At 37.3% G+C, this 21,032-nt stretch overlaps 1 protein-coding gene across 3 annotated transcripts in view; it reads right to left on the reverse strand.

Moving 5' to 3' along the window:
* COPA (COPI coat complex subunit alpha) overlaps window positions 1-21,032 on the reverse strand; it is a 43,941-nt gene that overhangs the window by 10,504 nt on the left and 12,405 nt on the right. For all 3 annotated transcript variants that reach the window (XM_031966872.1, XM_031966871.1, XM_031966873.1), the window contains exons 7-26: window positions 19,094-19,203; window positions 18,112-18,211; window positions 17,593-17,728; window positions 16,833-16,915; window positions 13,143-13,293; window positions 12,107-12,173; window positions 10,987-11,062; window positions 8,742-8,824; window positions 7,938-8,077; window positions 7,745-7,830; window positions 7,510-7,648; window positions 6,766-6,928; window positions 6,505-6,651; window positions 4,872-5,061; window positions 4,677-4,772; window positions 3,846-3,934; window positions 3,549-3,672; window positions 2,216-2,305; window positions 1,936-2,045; window positions 1,507-1,584 (exon numbers count right to left, since the gene is read on the reverse strand). In XM_031966872.1, the coding sequence (XP_031822732.1) occupies window positions 1,507-1,584; window positions 1,936-2,045; window positions 2,216-2,305; window positions 3,549-3,672; window positions 3,846-3,934; window positions 4,677-4,772; window positions 4,872-5,061; window positions 6,505-6,651; window positions 6,766-6,928; window positions 7,510-7,648; window positions 7,745-7,830; window positions 7,938-8,077; window positions 8,742-8,824; window positions 10,987-11,062; window positions 12,107-12,173; window positions 13,143-13,293; window positions 16,833-16,915; window positions 17,593-17,728; window positions 18,112-18,211; window positions 19,094-19,203 (2,258 nt within the window). The remainder of the gene's footprint in view (window positions 1-1,506; window positions 1,585-1,935; window positions 2,046-2,215; window positions 2,306-3,548; window positions 3,673-3,845; window positions 3,935-4,676; window positions 4,773-4,871; window positions 5,062-6,504; window positions 6,652-6,765; window positions 6,929-7,509; window positions 7,649-7,744; window positions 7,831-7,937; window positions 8,078-8,741; window positions 8,825-10,986; window positions 11,063-12,106; window positions 12,174-13,142; window positions 13,294-16,832; window positions 16,916-17,592; window positions 17,729-18,111; window positions 18,212-19,093; window positions 19,204-21,032) is intronic.

Genomic DNA, 21,032 nt, shown 5'->3' on the forward strand with positions numbered 1-21,032 from the left:
TTCAAGTTTTACTAGACTTGTTTGTCACCAATTACCTATTAGCTAGGTCAGGAAGAAGACCTTAAACCTTTAACCTTAAAGGTTAAAGTCAGAATTATAGATGTATACGAGATAGAAGGGACTTCAGTGACTATCTGGAAAAGAATAGAATACCTTCTACATCCCCCTACAAGTGGTTATCCAGTCTTTACTTGAAAATTTCCAGTGAAGCCCCTTTTATTTGTGAATAATTCCATTAAAAAGTTTCATTACTATAACCCCCAATTTGCTTCTTTGCAATTTCAACAGTGTTTAAATTCTGCTTTCTAAAGCCAAGTAGAACAAATCCAATTCCTTCTCCAAATAACAAAACCCTAATACTTGAAAAATATTATCATGCCCTATTTCCTGGGAGGAGAACTTCTCTCCTCCAGACTAAACATTCCGAGTTCCTTCAACTAATTTTCATGTGTCATGCATTCACTTTTTTGGTTGCCCTCTTGTGGACACTATCTGGTTTTTAAATGTCCATTTAAAAATGTGATGCTTAAAATTGAAAACAATATTCCAGGGGTGGCCTAAGTATGAGTACAACTTATCCTAATTACTAAGTCCTCATTGCAAGCCTAGACTGTATCAACATTCCTGACATAACACAGTGCTAATTCTTGTTAAATTTTGTAGTCCACTAAAACTCCTATCTTTCTTGAACCAGCTGAGTGTCCATTACAGAATTTGAGCCACTTAATTTTACTATTGCTTAGCCCATATTTTTCCATGTCACAAGCATGAATTACTTTTATCAAACGTTTTGCTAAGATCTAGGTAATTTGTTGCTATAGCATTCTCCTAATCTATCAGTTTACTAACTTCATTAATTCTGTTATGACAGAATTTTTGGTTAAGTTTTTTTTGGTTAAGTTATATTGGTCTTTGTGACCATTTGTTCTTTCTGTAAAATGTTAATTATCCTCCCATCTCAGACTAAAAGTTAAGCACTGTTCTCCTCTTATTTGAAAACCAGAACAATTTTTCCCCCATCCTTACGGCACCTCTCCAGTTCATACCCTTTCAGATAGTACTGACAATGACTCACCAATCACATCTCCAATACTCTGAGGTTCTGAGGGTATAGTTTATTTGAGCTCGGTGACTTGAACCTACCAGAAGTAGCTAAGGATTCTATTACTGTCTCCTTTTTAACCCTGGATATTAATACCTTATTAGTTATATTACCAATTCAATTCAATAAACATTAAGCACTTATTATGTACCAGGCATTGTGCAGGTTACATCTCCCTACAAACAGCAAGATGGTACAACAAATATAGTACTGGGTCTGCAGTCATTAAGAAATGAGTTCAAATTTGGCCTCTAGCTGTGACCTAGCCTCTAGTTTAGTTTCTTAACCTCTGTTTCAATTTCTTCAATTGTAAAATGGAGATAACAATAGCACCTCTCTTTTAGTACAGTACCTGGTACATATCAGGTATTATTAATAAATGCCTGTTCTTTTCTTCTACTTACCTGAGTAGGACTTGTTCCCTTAGTGGGAGGCACAAAGAATCCATCTTCAGTGCCTCCAATTGCTCCAGGAGAAACATCCTGGAGAGGAAGAGAAATTCACTCTCTTGAATTTCTTATTCATTTGCTCTGAGAAATTCAAAGTATGGGAACTGTTGTTTCAAGCACCCATACACAGTAAAATAATAGATTTGTCTATAGTCACAGAATAAGGAGAATAATCACAGGAAAAAAAGAGGACAGCATTTTCTAAATATGGGCTCTTGATTCCACCATTTTTTCCTTCCAAAGAAAGAGCAGCAGAAAATTAAATAGAAGCTCCCAGGGGATATAGAAAGCTCAGATCTCCATCCTTTGGGAGCTCTCACTCAGTCTTATGCCACAGTTTCTATCAAACTCCAATAGAAAAAAACAGCAATGAACTCTCCATACTAGCTCAGGTGGGAGCTCTAAGTCTTCCTCAACATCCCAGCCACCTCCTTCTTCCTGTCCCTTAGCAAGAGCTTCATCACCAAAACCATCTGCTGCTTCCACGAATCCATCTGTAAGGAAAAACCCAAGTTTTTGTTAGCCTTGGATAGATGTATAGCTACAGTCTTTAGAAAACTAAACTCTACAGACTTAGTTGGCCCCCATTAATCTGGAAACCTTCAGATTGCCCCTGTAGGTTCCCATCCAATAGCCCCACTCTTTTCCTTCACAAATCTCTCACCTTCATCCAGCTGCAGCTCTGCATCCTCTCCCCAACCTTCAGTGCCAACAGTATCAATGTCTATGTCAGCAGCCAGTGCACCTCCTTTTCCTGTAAGAAAGAGAAGAGAGAGGTCACATAGGTGACACAACCACAAGGTGCTGATCCCTCAGCAGATCTTCCTTAACCCTGTTTATTCTTTTCAATCCAAGGCTTGACTTAAACAGTTAAATGTCAGCAACTCTTTAGAAGGAACACTCCAGGTTCATTTTTTTCTCTTTTGATATTTGGGGAAGAAAGAAATAGTATGATAACTTTTGAAAGTTGGGAGCTGTTATATGCTGAATGTTGCAATTATGGTCAACTTTCATAATAAACAGAGAAGAAGCTGTGACAGAGTCTATGTGCTCCTGAAAATTGACCTTTGTGTCAGATAAATCCTCAGGATGATGACCCTTTCTTAATTCTTTCATTTCTCTCTAAAAATCTATCTTAATACAATTCAGATCCATTAGATTAGTTACCCATTCTTCACAAACTTTTACTTTTATTCAGTTTTCCTTGCAAGTAATTCAATCTTAATTTCTTTAAGTTTCCCCTTTATACCTCATATGTAGCCCTTCCACTATTTCCATTTCTTTCCTAAGTTTCTGTCAGGTTCCTACATATATGGAAAATCAAGCTTTCTTCTCAAGTCCTCCTTTTTCTTTCCTACTTCTATATCGTGAGCATAATATAGCCAAAACCTTCCAAAGTGTGGCAAAGTCTCTCAAGGAAGGTTGAGTTTATTTTTTTTTGGTGTATACTTGGCTTGAAGGGATAAAAAAGACATTCTTTCTCAGACTCTTTACTGGAGGATCTCAAAGTATTTTATAATCAATGTCCTGGGAGCAGATCTTATTGTTCCTAGCTAGAAGACAAAATCAAGGAAAAGATATACCTTGCCTACATTTACCTATAGATTCCTCTTATTAAAATGTAGATAAAGATGAAGTGAGTAGAAGTTATAATTTTAAAGGATACATGGTTTTGAGTTCTTAAAAAAAATAGAAAGATTGATAGATTAAACAACCAAATAAAGAAGATGGAAAAATAATGACTGATGTTTCAAAGATTCATACAATAGAGTGTGAAGCAGATAAAGGTGTATTTTAAAGCAGGGTCACAGTACAGATAGCTTCAGAGGCTTGTGGCCAATAAGGATACATGCAGGAAAAAAAAGGCAGATGGAGCCAAAGTAAAGGTTAGATTGCTAACAATATCCACTAAGTACTACCAAATCAATCAGCAAACATTAAGCAAAAACAAAGTGATAATAGAGAGCTGACAACTGGTGGATATGGTATATACTTACCCTTGCTGGCAATGGAACCCTCAAAGAAGCCTTTGGAAACAGTTAGTAGGGGCCAGTTAGTGTCCAATGGCATGATGGGTGCAGGTGGCTGAAGCAGCCTGGCATTAGGGTCAATGTCTGGAATCTGAAGGGTGATCAAGAATATCCACAGTGTTACAAAAACAAGGGGAAAATGTCTGAGATGTACTCTGATCATCAATGTTACCCTCAACTTTCAGAGATTTATAGACCAAAGTCTCTTTAAGGAGCTCAGACTTTCCCCCAATTCAGCTCAAGGGAGCCTAATCTGGGACTTACTGTCTCCTTTTCTGGGTCAAATGTTTCCTTGAGGCTCTCTGCTTCTTCATCCAGACCATGGGTGGCAGCTGTAAGGTAGGCCAGGGATTCTGTGGAGGAAAGAGACCTCAATTCTAGACATCTATTCTCTCTATTCTTTAGCCTGGACATTTATGTACTACCTGTAAGAACTTTTTCTTTTTCTGGTTTCTTGAGAAATAACTGCTCCTTTTAGAGGAATTATAAAGTATGGTAGATTCAAAGTGGAAAAGTTCACAGTTCCAAGAGAAAAGCAGAATAATTATCTTTTCTACCAGTTGACTGCTAAATTACTATTTTAGCCTCTGGCTGTTCTAGTGTACTAACCTCATCCTCTTTTTCCTGACTTGCCAAGACACCAGAATCCAACTCACCTACCAATAGGAGTGGAGGGGGGGTGGAGGGGGTGAGGGCTGTCAGGTGACCAGGTTATTACAGTATGAATGAAGTATAGATTATTCTTGATCTGGAAGACTCATAGGAAACTGGTTTTAAACTGAGTTAGTCTACCATTTTGAGAAGGATGTGCTTTCACATGGAAATCATTCATCTATTTTTTGTAATTCTGCTTCCATGCCTCTCCAACTCCTGTATTATACTAATATTTACACTCCTTCTACTGTGCAAGAATGCCTGGCCTTAAAGTCATCTTTTTGATCTGAATATGTACTGCCTCAAGATGATAGGCCTCCTGAGGAATAAAAAGGTAAGCATACAAACCCAGATTCCTGACCATAATGTATTTTGTATTATGGAATGGAAAGCACTAGCTTTTTAGGAGCCTAAAGGACCTGAGAGGAATTTTAAACTCACTCTGCCCACAATTCTTCAAGATGCGCACACGTTCTGAAACATCACCCAGGTACAGGGCATTCTGGTAATGGCCACTCATGTCTTTTCGAATCTCAGCTGCACAAGAAAAGAAGCCTCAGGTCATGTTGCCCTCTCCTTCTTTCCTCCCTCCTCCACAGATCCTTCTTTTTCCATTCCTGGTTTTAGGGACCTCACCAATTTTCATCATCTTTCGAAGTTTCTCAAGGTTGCCAGTGATGAGGTATAGGAAGGAAAGCTTATCAAAATTCTTGGTACGCTGGTAGCACATCTCCACAATCTGATGATTTCCCTGGAGTAGAGCTACTTCTCCTAGCTTTTCCCAGCAATTCTTGTCATCTAGAGCCTTGGCTGCTTCTAGAGCAATCTAAGGATATCCCAAGATACATAAATGAGAGATTAAGAAGAGTTATTACTGGCATTCTCACTCCAAAGGCTTAGACTCAAATAAAATTACTTTCAACTCCATTAAATCTTACTTTTATTTTGTATATTCCTAAGGAATCTGTGATTCAATTGGGGAACCACACCAACTTTGCCACTGTCTAGCTTCCCAACTTGGAGTGGGCTAGGGAAAATAGAAGGCGCTAACTCCAGAGCAAATAGATTATTACTTAGAGGCATTTAACCAGAGGCTAGATGACCACTTGGCTATTATAATGAGAATTCCTTCTGTAAATGGTTTGGATTAGATAGTTGCTAAGGTCCCTCCCAATTGTCAAATCAAATAATTCTGTGATTAATTTGCATAGCTCTCCCCCCCCCCAGTTTAAAAAAAAAGGATAGAAATTTTTTATATATTACATATAATTTTAAAAATCCAAATATTTATTATACACTGTAGCAATGCATCTAAATACATATTATATACATTGTATCAATGCACATTTACTTTTAAACATAAAAGATCCAGCAAGTTAAGACTTATTATTTTTATAAGTTGGGGGAGGGGTGCTGTGGTATAATATTTTGGCTTTATTCTATGACAGATAACTGAACATCTTCCTGTATATACTCACAATGCTAGAAAAGCACTAAATGCTTTAACTTGCATAGCTTTTTAACAAATTATTCACTGAAATGATCTAAGAGAAGTTCTAGAACTCCACAGTATCAATTCCAGCTTAGCTACCCTGTTTCCTGAATGCCATATTATTAGGTTGTCAAAAGTGAGTCAGCTGGGGTCTTGCTGTTTTAGTCATTTTTTAGTCGTATCTGACTGTGACCCCATTTGGAGTTTTCTTAGCAAAGTTACTAGACTGGTTTGTCATTTTCTTCTCTAGCTTATTTTACAGATGAGACAAACTAAGATAAACAGGGTTAGGTGACTTGCCCAGGGTTCACACAATCAGTAAGTATCTTGAGGTTGAATTTGAACTTAGGTTTTGTTGATTCCATGCTCAGTGCTCTATGTAGTGTGCCATCTAGCTGCCCCTGGGATCTTATAAATAAAAAGACAAATAGTCAAAACTGAATAGATGTGATAAACATCTCATATCATTATGTCATTTAATGGACTACTTTCAAAGAAGTATCAGAACAATGAAAACTAGGATTTGTTCTCCAGATTTGATTATCCTGTTCCTATCTTGGGAATAATAAAAGAGAGCAAAAACAGAAATACCACAGGTAATGAGATACAAGAGACAAAAAATAAAGCAGAAAACAAAGAGAACACAAATATAAAACTGATACAGTTTACCACTTAAAATTCCTGAGTTGTTTTTGAGGATCTTCATTTACAAATCCAATTACCTAGTTCTTCAACTACCAACCCATGCCCTGATATTCCAAGAGACTGGAAGCTTACCTCAATGTTTCCACATTCCAGAGCCAAACTAAATCGAGTCTTCTCATCCTTAACAAAATGTAGTGCCACTTCAGGATAGCCTTTCTTCTGGAGATAGGCAATGATGGACTGGCCCACCAACTTGGCATTCCGCACCATGTGCAGTACCTAGGGATGGTGTTAAAGACCTCTTAGGAGTAGCAATTCTTGCATTTGATTTTATTTCAAGATGTTCCCTCTCCCTGGGACTGGATTTTTTTTTTTTTTTTTTTTAAACTATACCTCATCATATTTCCTATTGATCAAGGCTAGCTTGAATTTGAACTCAGTGGGATCAATGGTAAGCACTCGTGGACGACACTCTCGGTCTAGACAGTACACATTATTTCCCTTTACCCTTGTGACATAGATTGGCAAATCAAGGGTACGGATGATCCCATGGTCCCTGAGGGTGAGAAAAGAGGGATTAGAAAACACATCTGTAAGAATCTGTGAAGAAATAGTTTCAGGTTTAAAGTATGCCCTGTGATAGACAGGAAAAACAAGGAGTTCTGGCTCCTCTTCCTTATTACATTGCTAAATCCTATCCAGTCTGTAATCTTGATCTGCCAAATGCTACTGGAATTTTTGAGGAAAGAATTCATGACAGACAAATGATACTACATGCTAACATTATTAATTTTAATTTCTCATGTAGAGCAAAGGTAGATTAAGGAACTCTTGTTTTCCTTTAAAAAAAATATTGGGAGAGATGTAAGGACTATAAAACTATTGATATGTGGATCAGTTTTTCTGAACTGCTTTATACTTATTATCACAAAGTCAGGTTCTCTGGGGAGAGAAAGGGAGGTATATTTGAAAATGAAGGATATATAAACTGCCCTTCAGAGAATTAATTTGGCCACTGGATTTGACAACAAGACTTTTCCACGTTTCCTGAAGAAATGAGACAATGATCTTAAACACATCTCTTTAAGATAGGTCAGCTGCTTCAGAAAGAGACTTTTTCCTACATAAAATACTTACCCAGTAGTGACAGCATATTTGATGTGGTTGCTGGTGGTATAGATAAACACACCACTCTCATCCCAGGCCCCGCTCTTGACACGAATATTCTCATGGATGTTACAAAGTGATTCCAGTTTACGATTGCAGATCATGATGGCTATAAGAATCAGGGAGTAAGGGATATGAGTACCTTGTTGGGACAGGCAGGGTGCCAACAGGTAGATGAGAGAGTCTGCTCTGAGTTAGTTCTTACCATGCTTGGCCAGCAGGGCTACATGGGACATATCTGCTGACCAAATGACATACTTCACTTTGGAAATCTTCACGGATGCTAGAGTCCTAGCAGGAAGAAGAGAGATGAAATAAGGGAGACATCATCCCTTTATCCCAGATCACAATCTAGATACTTTTGGTCTCCAAGGGATCAAAGGAGTTGGGGTAATTACCGTTTCTGCTGTACATCAAAAAGTGTGATGGAATCAGCATCACGAAGCAGCAGATTCCCTGTGCCTGCATAAAAGATCTCATCACAATTAGGTACCTGCACTTTCTTGGTGATTTCATTCTTCAAGTTCTTGATCAGAAGCTGAATTAAAAATGAAAGGATGGGACATTCAGTGAATAGGTAAAATGCAGTAAGGTTCCTTTCTGAGCAGCTATTTCCTTGGCTTCAATTGTGCTCTTTTTATTCCATAATCTTATGCTGAACAACAGCGTAAGATCTGTTATTAGTTAGGCTTTTCCCCTCTCATAGCACTTCAGCTCCACTCTTTTTGTAGCCCTTTCCTCAATGGAAACATTCAGAGAAGCTTGGAAATAACTGTATTCATCAAAGAAGCTGAAAAGAAATTTGCAGGGACAGCCACATAAAACATGTAACTGATCTCAATATCTAAGGGCAGAAAGACAACACTGCTTTCTGACAGCTTCCTTCATTCCTGACAGAGCATGGTAGTAAGACAATAGTTTATGAAGTATGGTAAGTTCAAACTCTATTACAAACCTCCTAGTAAGACACTTTTCTTATCCCAAATCAAGGGAGAGGCACAGATTATTGTCCCATTTTTTCCAAATCTTTTGGCTTTGCCTATTGTAAAGAGCACCCTATTTTATCACTTGAGCCTCGAGGTGATCTATGATTTCAATTATTAATCTTGACAGGAAAGGTAGTAATAAATCAATTCTATTTACTTCACACCACTCAAAACATAGCAGTTAAACCCTGCAAAAACATTTTGGTCATTACTCACTGAATGCATACGATCCAGGACAGCAAAACGATTTCGGGCAACCCATACGGCTGTCAGGCCAGAGGAACGTTTTCCTTCAGGGGCTGGGGAGAACAAGAAGGGGTGGGGGTCAGTAAGGAGGGACATGTGGTGAGCTACTGGCAGGTGACAGAGTCAGGTGCTGTGGAACTGCCAGTCCTGCTGGCTGCCATCTTGGCTATGCCAGCTCAGCTGCTTCCTAACTAATTCAGTCGTAACCTGAGGCTATTGATGAGTGACTTTTCCCCACCATTCTTCTCCAAATGCCAGTACCAGTCCCTCAATCCTCTTTCCTTAGGCCAAGTGGCTGCTGTCAGCCAATGCCATGTGCTGGCAAAGGGGCCGCCTATCCTAGGAGACAGAACACTCTGTCAAGCTAACGAGCAGGGCCTTCCTGGCCAAGCTGTGGCACAGCGAGGGGCCTGTCGGTGGCCCAGGACCCCCCACTGATAAGCGGCTAAACAAGCTGGAGGAAAGGCAGAGCCCCTTCCCAAGCTCGCAGCTGTTCTGCTGCTTTTAACATGTAAATGCAGGCCTCCTCAAGGAGCCTTGTGGGACTGGGTGCAGGACTTGGAGACCACTCTGACTGAGGGTCAGGAAACTCTATGAGTAGCATCTAGTACATAGTTGGTGCACAAAAAAGTTCAATCATTGCCATCCACTCTTAGAAGATTTATAAAAACCGTACAATATCACTTTACTTTTATCAGCTGAATACTGATGCCGATTATAAATCTGAGACAGATCTTAATGCCTAGGCCCTACTATCTGGGCACTCAGGATGAGGACGAACAGAAGGATGCATTGTAATACTCCTTTATCTATCAGTAATAGGAAATAATATGGCAGAATGCACTGACCAACATACTGACTGGCCTGGACTAAATTTCTCAGACACCTGGGATGTCTGGCTATTTGCAAAGCTAATTATTATCATAGCCAACACTCCATTACTAGGACCTTGTGATCCAATGTACGGATTATTCAAGTCTTTTGCTTCTCCTCCTCTTGCCTTCTGCTGCCATCTTTGGGCTGTTTCTTTGCTAATTAGCAGTCCTATCTTCCCTCTCCAGGAAAGGCAAGGAAAAGGAAGAGATAAAAGTCCTCAAATTTTTAAAAGCAGTTGAGCAGTTCAGAAGGGAAAAATAAATTAAGCTGGAGAAGAAACTATTTTGGCTCAATGGAAACTCTAGAAGGATTCCTAAATACCCATCACTAAGGTATTCAAAGTTCTTAGCCATTTGGTAGTCTGGTGAAACATATGGACCCCTTGTCAGAATTACAAAAAAACCCAAACAAACCAAAAAACACTTCCTAATGGAAGGAAACAATAAAGTAAAAATAAAATTAAAATAAAGATGTAATTTTTTTTCCCCCATTTAAGTTCTCTTCCCCTCAAGACTTAGGCTCTTACAGTTTCTATGACTATTCATCATAGAGCTGGCTATAATAGCAGCAATAAGGCCACAGAATAGAGTAGCTGCCCCAACAAAAGGGACATATCTCAACAATCTAAACTATCAATGGGCAATTAAAAGAAGGCTCCTCTGGAACCTGCCAGCAGGGTTCAAGGTATCTATGAAGAAATGAAGATCTGAGTATCTGCTGCCTGCTGGCTCCTCCAGGATAAACAGGAGGGACAACAGGAAGAGGAACATGAACAGGAATAAAAGCCAGTCCAATAATCAGCAATGTCAGCAAGTTCTGACAGGGAGGCCTTCACAGTGGGGTAGGAGTGATGGAGGAGGCAGTAGGGTCTCAGCTGGATCCTGAGATCCCAGGTGGGGTTTGGGGCTGTTAACAGCCATATCTTTTTGACATGTGAGGGGAGGCAAATTGAAGCTGGAAGTAAAGGGGAGAACATAAATCCCCAGCCCCAGGGTGACACATTCCCAGATTGGAACCACATTTTTAAATAAATGAAACTACCAGGGTGAAAGTCATCTCAGCTGACAATAAACCAGAAAAGCATGCTGTGCTGAAAGGGAAAATGGAGAGTTTCTAATAACCAAATTATAAAATATATATATCTAGCTGGGGTAATAAAATGTGGGAGGAACATGAATTTTTCACAATGTAGTCGCCTATGATGCAGTTGTCAACGGCACCTGCCAACAGATATGAGCAATGTGGATATAGTCTGGGAAGGGAAGGTGGAGGACTTAAAGAGAGACAATAATGTGAGTGAGGGGTGGGGATGGAATGAGTGGAGCAGCTGAAAGCTTACCATCAGGATTCTGAGAGTCGGCATCCTTGGGAATGGTATATAGATCATAGGTGCTGTTTTCTAGGTTACTGGCTCTCTGTAAAAGAGGGTAGTGAGATTAGCAATGAAAAGAATATAGCAAAGCTCTTTAATCTAACAAAGAAAAAAAAAGTTTTCTTTTGCAAATATGTAATACTTGGAATATCTGATTTTAATATAGCTTATCCCTCCCTTCCCTGAGATGTGTGAGGAATATACATAGGCAGGAATTGCAGGGAACTTCTTCAAAATTTTTCACATATACACAATGCCACCTACCTTCCTCAAACCCTGAAAATTTTGAATAATCATAGACATTTCTCTTTTTCGATTTTACAAATCATCACATTAAAGGACTTAAAGGTAAAAAGAATCTTTCCATGTCTCATTAGAGCAAATGGACTGAATGTAATCTGTTCTGCTCCTTTAGAACGTTATTACTCCCTACATCTAACATTCATTAAATTGGGGGGGGGAAGATGTTTACTAAAAAGGTGCCATTGAAGAGTTGGTGTTTTTAAAAATAGGGATTGGAGCAAAAATAAAAATTAGCAAGAGACTATAAATCAAAAGTATAGTAGGAACACACTGGTCTCATTTTCTTAATTTGGCAGCAGGAGTACTGATGTTGGACATATTTTTTTAACTTCGCAGCAATTGGGTTATAAGAAGTAGAGATGGTTACATTGGGACTGTGTTAAGTATCTCCTCTTAAAAAACCCCATTAATCATCATATCTATTAGGATCTAAACATAAACAGTGAAATCAAAGTTATTTTGGGACAAGAGCAAACACCACTAAACACCATCAGTTCAAAAGAAAATTGTCCTTTTGAAAATCCAGGACATCCTATACTTCACAGGAAAATAAGAATGAATTCATCATTCCTAGGGTATATACAATTTAATAACCCTTCACCTATGATAATAGTACTATACTTAGTTTGAACTTATGGATGCTCACTATGCTAATCCCCCAAAATCATTAACTCTAAACATCTAATCAAGCTACTTAAAATGCTGTTTTTGCCATGGAAAAGAGACGGTACTTAAATCCTGTATACATTGAGATTTGGGAGCCCATCTCACTGTGATTACTCACTGTGCATAGAAGGACTGCATTCTCTGCTGGATTATACGACATGTTGAACACTGGAAACTTGGAACCACTAGGTTACAAAAAGGAAATTGGGAAGAAGCATCAGAATAGAATTGAGAAAATTCATCTTTTAGATTTTTAAATTTCTCTCAAAAGTTGCATTCACTTTCATTCCACCTAATCTTCTAACTTGAGTCCTTTTTTCTAATTAAAAAGCTTTTAAAAAACAAACCCAATATACACTGAGTCAACGAACAGAAGATGGTGGCAAAAAACTAAGGACAGACTGCAAGGGAGTGGAACCAGCCTAGTTGAAATCCAAATTCCTACACACAATTACAATTGACATCACAGAGCAACATGACTTGATTTGTCTCTGGCAGTTTTCTCTAGTTCCTTGGAACATTTATATCAACCCAACTTTTATTGCAGCAATCCTGGCTGAGGACAACAAACCCCACCCCCCATGCCAAGGTTTGTCACCATGAATGTTTCAGCATGCTGGCGCAGCTGGCTCTCTGAGAGGACAGTGTCTTTTGCTAAGAGTCCCAGGGGTTATCACATCATCTGTGCACTCTGGTTTGGGGTTGTATGTGTGTGTGTGTGTGTGTGTGTGTATTGGAAAATGAAGAAGACTGTATCAAACAAATACAATATGAACCTTGTCCTCAGAACACATTCTACTTTACTCTATCTCTCAGTCTAACCCGGGCTGGTCCATTCTAAGGTGAATGTGATGTCATCAAGTTGGGGTACTTGTAAAGAGAATTTCCCTTGCTGTACACAAAAACATGATCTTTATCCAGGAGTCACTACTTCAAATCAATAGTTCTAGAGCTAAGGGTTTGAACACAGGCACTCCTTTCCATCATAATGAGGTATAAAAATTAGGCAGCACCAAGATCAAAACTGTGATATAAATGAAAAAAATCCTGAATGCTATTTAAAGAAACACCAGATGAAACCTATGAAAGATCTGTGTTATGGACTTGTGTTAAGAGGATAAAGAATTAACTAGCTAACTTGAAGCCAGACTTACCTCCTCAACTGCATGACAGCAACATCTTTAGAGCTGTTAAAATCTAACTGGCGCAAGAATCGATCCTTGACATAGTGCAGCATGTTGCCATGGACAGCATAAGCTGGTCGCTCCCGTTCCAATTTAAAGACAATCATACCACCATCATGACCTGGATGGAAGGAAGAGGGAATGGTTGACTTTGATCAGAGACAAGCTCAGGAACAGACAAGGTAGAGAAAAGTATTGAGATGAGGTAGGGTTCAGGGTTTACTCTTTGCAATTTCCAATCACATGTCTTTTTTTCTACTCTTGGAAACTAGAAAGAGCAAGGATAATCTCCCAAATGTCAATTCTTCAAAAATTTGGAGAAAATTATCGTGTCCCCTTCACCTCTCTCTCCTCCCAGCAAGGGTTTTATTCTGCAGATTAAATAGTTCTAAGTTCTTTCAACTAAACTTGACATAATATGATCTCTAAGCTCCAGGAGACTAAGAAAAAGATTTAAAAACTTGGTCATTTTCAACTAGCTTCTTCCACTACCATAAGGAGATCTAGCCTCCCATTGTTTTTTCCCTTTTTATCTGAAAGGAGAACTATATGTATGTGGTTTAAGATTCTTAAGACCAGTCACTTCTCAAATAGATAAGAGAATTGAGTCAAATTTATAAAATTTGAAGTAATTCGCCAATTGATAAATGGTCAAAGAATGACATCAGGCAGTTTTCAGAAGAAGAAATCAAATCAATCTATAATCTTATGGGGAAAAAATGCTCTATATCTCTACTAGTTAGAAAAATGCCAATTAAGACAACTCTGAAGAACCATCTATTACATTGGCTCACACTATTAGACTGGCTAATATGAGAGGAAAAATAAAATGACAAATGTTGGAGGGGGTATGGAAAAATTGCGACATTGATGCACTGCTAATGTATTAGTGACCTGATCCAATTTTTTGGGAGGGCAATTTGGAACCATGACTAAAGGCTTACAAAGCCATGCATATTCTTTGATCCAGCCATATTACTGCTAGGTCTATATATCAAAGAGACTAAAAAACAAAGGACCTATGAGTACAAAATATTTACAATAGTAAATTTTTGTGGTGGCAAAGAACTGGACATTAAGGATCATCAATTGGGAATGACTGAGTAAGATGTGGTATATGACTGTGATGATACACTATTAGAATTCTAAAAGAAATAATAAGCAGGACACTTTCAGAAAAACCTGCAAAGATTTACAGGAACTGATGAAAAGTGAAGTGAACAGAACCAGAACAGTATACACATATACCTACACTCTATAAGCATTAACTGTGAATGATTTAGCTATTTGTAATGACCTAAGACAATTCTGAAGAACTTATTTTTTTTTTTTTTTAGTTAAAGCTTTTTATTTACAAAACATATATTTGGGTAATTTTTCAACAATGACCCTTGCAAAACCTTCTGTTCCAAATTTTCTCCTCCTTCCTACTACCCTAGATGGCAGATAGTCTAATACATGTTAAATGTTAAACTATATGTTAAATCCAATATACATATATATACACACGGTTATACAGTTATCTTGCTGCACAAGAAAAATCGGATCAAGAAGAAAACAAATTTGAGAAAATAAATTGCAAACAAACAACAGGAAGAGTGAAAATACTATGTTGTGATCCACATTCAGTTCCCACAGTCCTCTCTGGGTGTAGATGGTTCTCTTCATCACTGAACAACTGGAACTGATTTGAATCATCTCATTGTTGAAGAGAGCCACGTCCATCAGAATTGAGCATTGTGTAGTCTGATAGTCATAGATAGTCACTGTGTGTGTATGTGTGTGTGTGTGTGTGTGTGTGTGTGTGTGTGTGTGTGTGTGTGTGGTGTGTAAAACTGCTATCTCCCTCCAGAAAATAAACTGATGGAATCTGAATGCAGATTGAAGGATATTTAAAATTTTTTTATTTTTCTTGAGTTTTGGTCTGGGATTTCCCCCTCCCACATGACAAATATGGAAATGTGTAAAATCTATATCAAATTGCTTGCCTCCTCAATGAGGGAAAGGTGAAGAACAGAGAAATGGAGAGAATATAATTTTTTTATTTTAATGGTACACTATTTTTCCAATTACTATTAAAGATAGTTTTCAATATTCATTTTTGCAAGCTTCTGAATACTAATTTTTTTCTTCCTCTCTCCGTTCCCAAAACAATATGTAAACTGGTTATAGGTTATACATGTATGGTAAATTTTAAACTTATTTCTATATGAGTCACTTTGGGAAAGAAAAATCAGAACAAAAAGGAAAAACCATGAGAAAACATCAAAAGAATAACAAGGGTCAACATAGTATGCTTCAATTCACATTCATTTCCATAGTTTTTTCTCTAGATTCAGGCAGCATTTTCTATCCAAAGTCTATTGGAATTGTCTTGGATCACTGTATTGCTAAGAAGAGATAAAAGTATATCTTAGTTGATCATCACAGTCTTGCTGCTACTGTATACCAAGTTCTTCTGGTTCTGGTCACTTTACTTAGCATCAGTTCAGGTAAGTTTTTCTAGGCCTTTCTAAAATCAGCCTGTTCATCATTTTTCATAGAATAGTATACTGTTAAATTGATATACCATAACTTAGCCAATCATTCCCCAATTGATAGGCATCCCCTCAATTTCCAATTCCCTGCCATCACAAAAAGAGCAGCTACATTTTTTACACCTGTAGGTCCTCCTCCCTCTTTTATAATCTCTTTGGGATATAGATCAAAGGGTACGCACAATTTTATAGCCCTTTGGTCATAGATCCAAATTGCTCTCCAGAATGGCTTGTTCAATTCACAATTCCACTACAATAGTGTCCCAATTTTCCCACATTCCTCCAACATTTATCATTATCTTTTCCAGTCATCTTAGCCAATCTCATAGGTAACTTAGAGCATTTTTTTTTTCAGATGACTATAGATAGCTATGATTTCTTTTATGTAAAAATTGCCTGTTCATATCCTTTGACCATTTATCAACTAGGGAGTGACATGTATTTTTATAAATTTTCCTCAGTTCTCTATACATTTTAGAGACAAAACCTTTATCAGACACAATGACTATAAAAATTGTTTTCCAGCTTTCTGTTCCTTTCTAATCTTGGCTGTAATAGTTTTGTTTATGTAAACCCTTTTTAATTTAATATAATCAAAATTATCTATTTGTAATGTTCTCTATTTCTTGTTTAGTCATAAATTCTCCCATTTCCCAAAGATTTGACAATTAACCTATCCCTTGCTCTTCTAATTATATATTTTTAAGTATCACCCTTTATATCTAAATTATGACTCCATTTTGATCTTATGTTAGTATAAGGGGAGAGAATTTTGAACTCAAAAGGTGTTTATATAATTGGGGAAAAAAAAAAAAAAAGATTCTCAAGGCCAAAAATCAGCATTGAACAGAATCTGTTCAGAAAAAACAAGTGATTTTCCAATGCAATTCAAAGTAAGTAGATTTCTGAGAAAAGGGTACATCTTTTCTCCAAGAAGACTGGAGAAAAAAGAAACTAAAAATCCAACCAGTTGACTGACTCTGATAAACTTGCTCTCTCCCATATTAAGCTAATGTATCTCCTTAAAAAGTGATGGACAATAACTGCTCTATTGTAAACTCTGAAGTATAATACGGGGGTGAGGGGTGGAGAAGGGAGAAAAAGGAGAAAAAAGCTCTCTTACCTGCAGCAAAGAGATTGAGATTGGGATGGGCAGCTAGAACCCAAAAACGGTCATGGTCTCTTCGGAAGGTCTGAACTCCAGTCCTATTGTGGATTAGAGAAGAAAGAGAAAAACAATCATTAGTTTCTCAGAAATTTTCTATCTGAAAGATAACAAAATTAAGGGAATCAAACGAGAACAACATATTGAACATGTTAAAGAAAAGATGACTAAGATTACTGAGGCAGGATAGTACAGTGGATAGAATCCTGGACTGGGAATCAGGAAGACCTCAGTTCAAATCCTGCTTCAAGCACTTACTAGCTGTGTGACCCTAGGCAAGTAACTTAATTTCCATGAGTTTGTTTTCTCTCTTGTAAAATGAAGTGGTGACTTTTCAACCTTAAGGCTATGATCCTACGATGACTAATACTGACCTAATCAAGAGGCCATTTTTCCCATCTCAAACATGCTTGGATTTCCTCACTTCATGAATTTACCATTGATTGGAAGGGGAAAAAAATCCTTGTTTCAAATTAGAGGAATAAAGATTAGACCCTGGGAGATCCCCATTTGGCTGTTAAAGAATGAATGACCTAACAATGTGCCTTCAAGATTATACAGTCCTTGATCTGATTTTTCTAAATGCTAAAAATAACAGATGGACAAATTAAAATCTTTTGATATAGTTAAAAAGAAAAGAATGAACTTTACTATTTCCTCTACTTCCCTATGGCTTCTACCTATCTCCACTGCTAGAATTACATTTACCACATCTTACCGTTTTGACATATCCCACACTCGGATACTTTTATCTTCAGAATTGCTGAGGATGAGTTCTTGACGAGGGTGGAAGACAGCACAGGAGACATTATTGTAGTGACCTCGACAGGTATCTACCTCCCAAGCCTTAGATTCTGGTAAGGAGAAAGGGAGAACTAGTCACCAGAAGTATCCTTTCCCTACTCTTTTACTATCACTGAAATTGTCTATGTGACAGTGAACTGCTCTTAACCAAATGCTCAGCACCAGCATAAAGCTTTAATTGATCAGTGTTATTTCTTCCTTAATAGTTTCAAATTTCCTTATACTTCCATTTTAAAAATTTCTTTTATTTAAACTCTACAATGCCAAACTGCTATTCTAAAAATAAAGGGAAGAAAACTGCTTCTATAATTTCAGGTTTAACATGAAGAAGAGAATCACACACAAGAAGCTTATATCTTCTTACCTGCAGATGATAGGAAAGCATATCACAAAGTTAGAGTCTCTAATTCCCAAGAATGAGTCACCTACTCACCATTCATCCGCCAAATCTTCACTTGACGGTCATCTGCCCCAGACACAATGAGAGGCATAGTGGGATGGAAGGCAGCCCAATTAACTCCACGATCATGACCCTGTGTAGAAGTCATGCAGGAGTGAATCTTTTAACACAGTTTTGCTTCATGATAGTTTGCCTCATCATGCTGTGATAATGTATCTATACTAGATGACAGAAAAGGATGCTAGTATCACAGATTTTACTCTTGTAGATAAAATACTGAAATCATGCTTCTCTAAAATTCTGAAATGAAAATTACGAGGTTTCAAGTTGTTCACTGTTAACAACTACATATCAAGGTTCCTAAATCCACATACCCTCCCTTCTACTTTTTTTGCCTTTACCATAAATTACTTTTCCTCTTTACATATTCTACATTTTGGCCAAACTGGAAATTGAATTTTGCAAATCATCTACTCTCCCATATCTGGAATGTGCTCCTTATCTTTACTTCCCATGATTCTCATCTCCCTTTCAAGACTCAGCTCATGTGACATCTGTTCTGTGAAGCTTTCTCTGACACTCTTATTTCTCAGTTATCTCCTATCTCTCAGTGTTCACATTGTATCTCCCCAGTAAATTCCTAAAGGGTAGAGGTCATTGGTTTTTTAAATTGCCATATCATTTAATTAAATAATCTAGTTTTAATTTTTTTTTACATGATCTGTTGCCATAACTAAAGATAGGGACCACATCTATTCCTCTTCATATTCCTCAATTCAATTATGAACTGTATGCATTCATAGTCCCAAAGTGATATTCAATAAATATTTATTGAAAAATTGACTGAATTTCTTCCAAAGGTTTGGGAAAAGATTTAATTCTATGACAGTGGAGACTATGATCCAGTTTCTCTCTTCGTTCTCCTTATATTTACACAATGAAGTCTCTGAGATTAATATGGTCATTTAATCCCTTTCTGGGGAATGTATGCCTAAGCATTGGCTCCAGAATGTACCTCCAAAACGTGTTTTACGACTGCATCCGTTGTCCCAAAGAGATCAACCCCTGTTATTCCCCTCACATCTGACTCCACAGCTCCAGGGGAAAGATTCTTCTTTCTCAGACCTTGGAAGCATAAAGTATAGGCATGGGAGAAGCAAACATAATGTTACCAATATAGTAAAACATCAAAAGTAAGGAGGGCACAGTGATAGACAAACAATTAAGAAAAGGAGGGAAATAGAGACAGAAGAAAATGGGAAACTACAAGAATAATGATCCAATTCTTTCTTTTAAATGTTCAATACAAGCAAGAGAATATAAAAAAAGTAAAAATCATATGTCAGAGCTTTGTTCGATACTGGCTATGTCATGCATAATTATAAAAGGACAATCAGAGCTTGAAATGGACCTAGCCTAACACTTCATTCTACAAATGAGGAAGCTAAGGATCATTTGGGTGAAATTACTCATTCGTGGTTATAAAACTACTAAGTGACAGAACTGGGACTTAAATCCAAGTCCTCTTACCCCAAACAAAGTGTTAACTCCACATTGCATTGCATGTTGCATCTTTAAGAAATTTGTCAAGTCTAGAAACAACAAACACTTTAAAAAATTTTTTTAAATAGTTTCTAAAATATATTTTTTCTATGTTAAGCTGAGCAGCACTTTAAATTAATACATTCCTTTCTATTTCACATTAAGTATAAAATTTTCTCCCTATTTTATATCTCAAAAATTCCAAAGAGGAACTTTGTGGGAAGGCCATTACTTGGAACTTCTTTAATCTTTGTTTATTTGTTTTTTGGAGGCAATTAAGATTAAATAACTTGCTCAGGGTTACAAAGCTGGTAAATTTCTGAGATCAAATTTGAACTCAGGTCTTCCTGACTCTAGGGTTCTATCTATTGTGCCACCTAGCTACCCTGGAACTTCTTGAAATAAGAGATTTTTCAACTCAAAGAACTTTTTAAAAGGGTCTTAAAAATTATTGCTATGAAATCTGAAATAATTATCTGTGACCTAGGTAAACAGGATAAAGGAGGCCTTCTAGTAAACCCTAGAAGCATATAGCATCACCAAATGTATTAAGTAGATTATTCAGACTTTTAAAAGATAGCTTGTCTAAAAGAGGCTATCATATCAATTTACAGCACTGAAAGAAAAACTAAAGTAACATTATTCCAAATCAAAAGCTGTATTTGTTTAAGGCCCACATATGTAGCTTACCAACTGCAAAACACTTATCTTTAAAAACCATTCACAGATCATATGATTCTATGTATGATTTCAGACACAAGATCAAGATATGATATATTACTTAGATAGTCCTTATGATTTTCAAAGAGTCTTTGTATTTATATTGCATTTGAGCCTCATGAGAACATTGAGTTAGGAAGAGTAGAAGCTATGCACTGTCACTTTATATGAGCAAACAGGATCATTAGGGTTAAATGACATAGCCAAGTTCATATTTGTTAAAACTGAAAAAGGCAGTGGGACTATGACTCTGGTCTTCTAGTCCTGTTTTGTTTTGTTTTTGGAAAAACAGCTTTGCAGAACATTCAGCCTTCGCAAAAACAAAGTATCTTTGAAATCCTTGTTATACTGTCCTTCCTAAGATAAAATAGCTAAATTGCTAGCAGTCTAAAATTTAGGAGTTGCAGAAAAATTCAAGTTACTTGAATGGCCATACAATTATACATTTTTAAAGAAGTATTAATACTTCTGCCATATAGAAGATCAGATGGGAGCCAGGAAGTGAAAAAGACAAGACACAGATTTATCTTGTCCCTTGTACCTAGCTAGGCAATGTGAAAAACTCAAGAGCCAACAGGTTGAATGAAACAAAGCTAATGCTTTCAAAAAATCTTTCAAGGCTTAATAAACAAGATTATCAAAAGGAACCTTCCTTTGGCTTATTCATCTTGTCCCTTTACCAGGATCTGTCA

The sequence above is a fragment of the Sarcophilus harrisii genome, chromosome 4, assembly GCF_902635505.1.
Source record: "Sarcophilus harrisii chromosome 4, mSarHar1.11, whole genome shotgun sequence".
NCBI classification, from domain to species: Eukaryota; Metazoa; Chordata; class Mammalia; order Dasyuromorphia; family Dasyuridae; genus Sarcophilus; species Sarcophilus harrisii.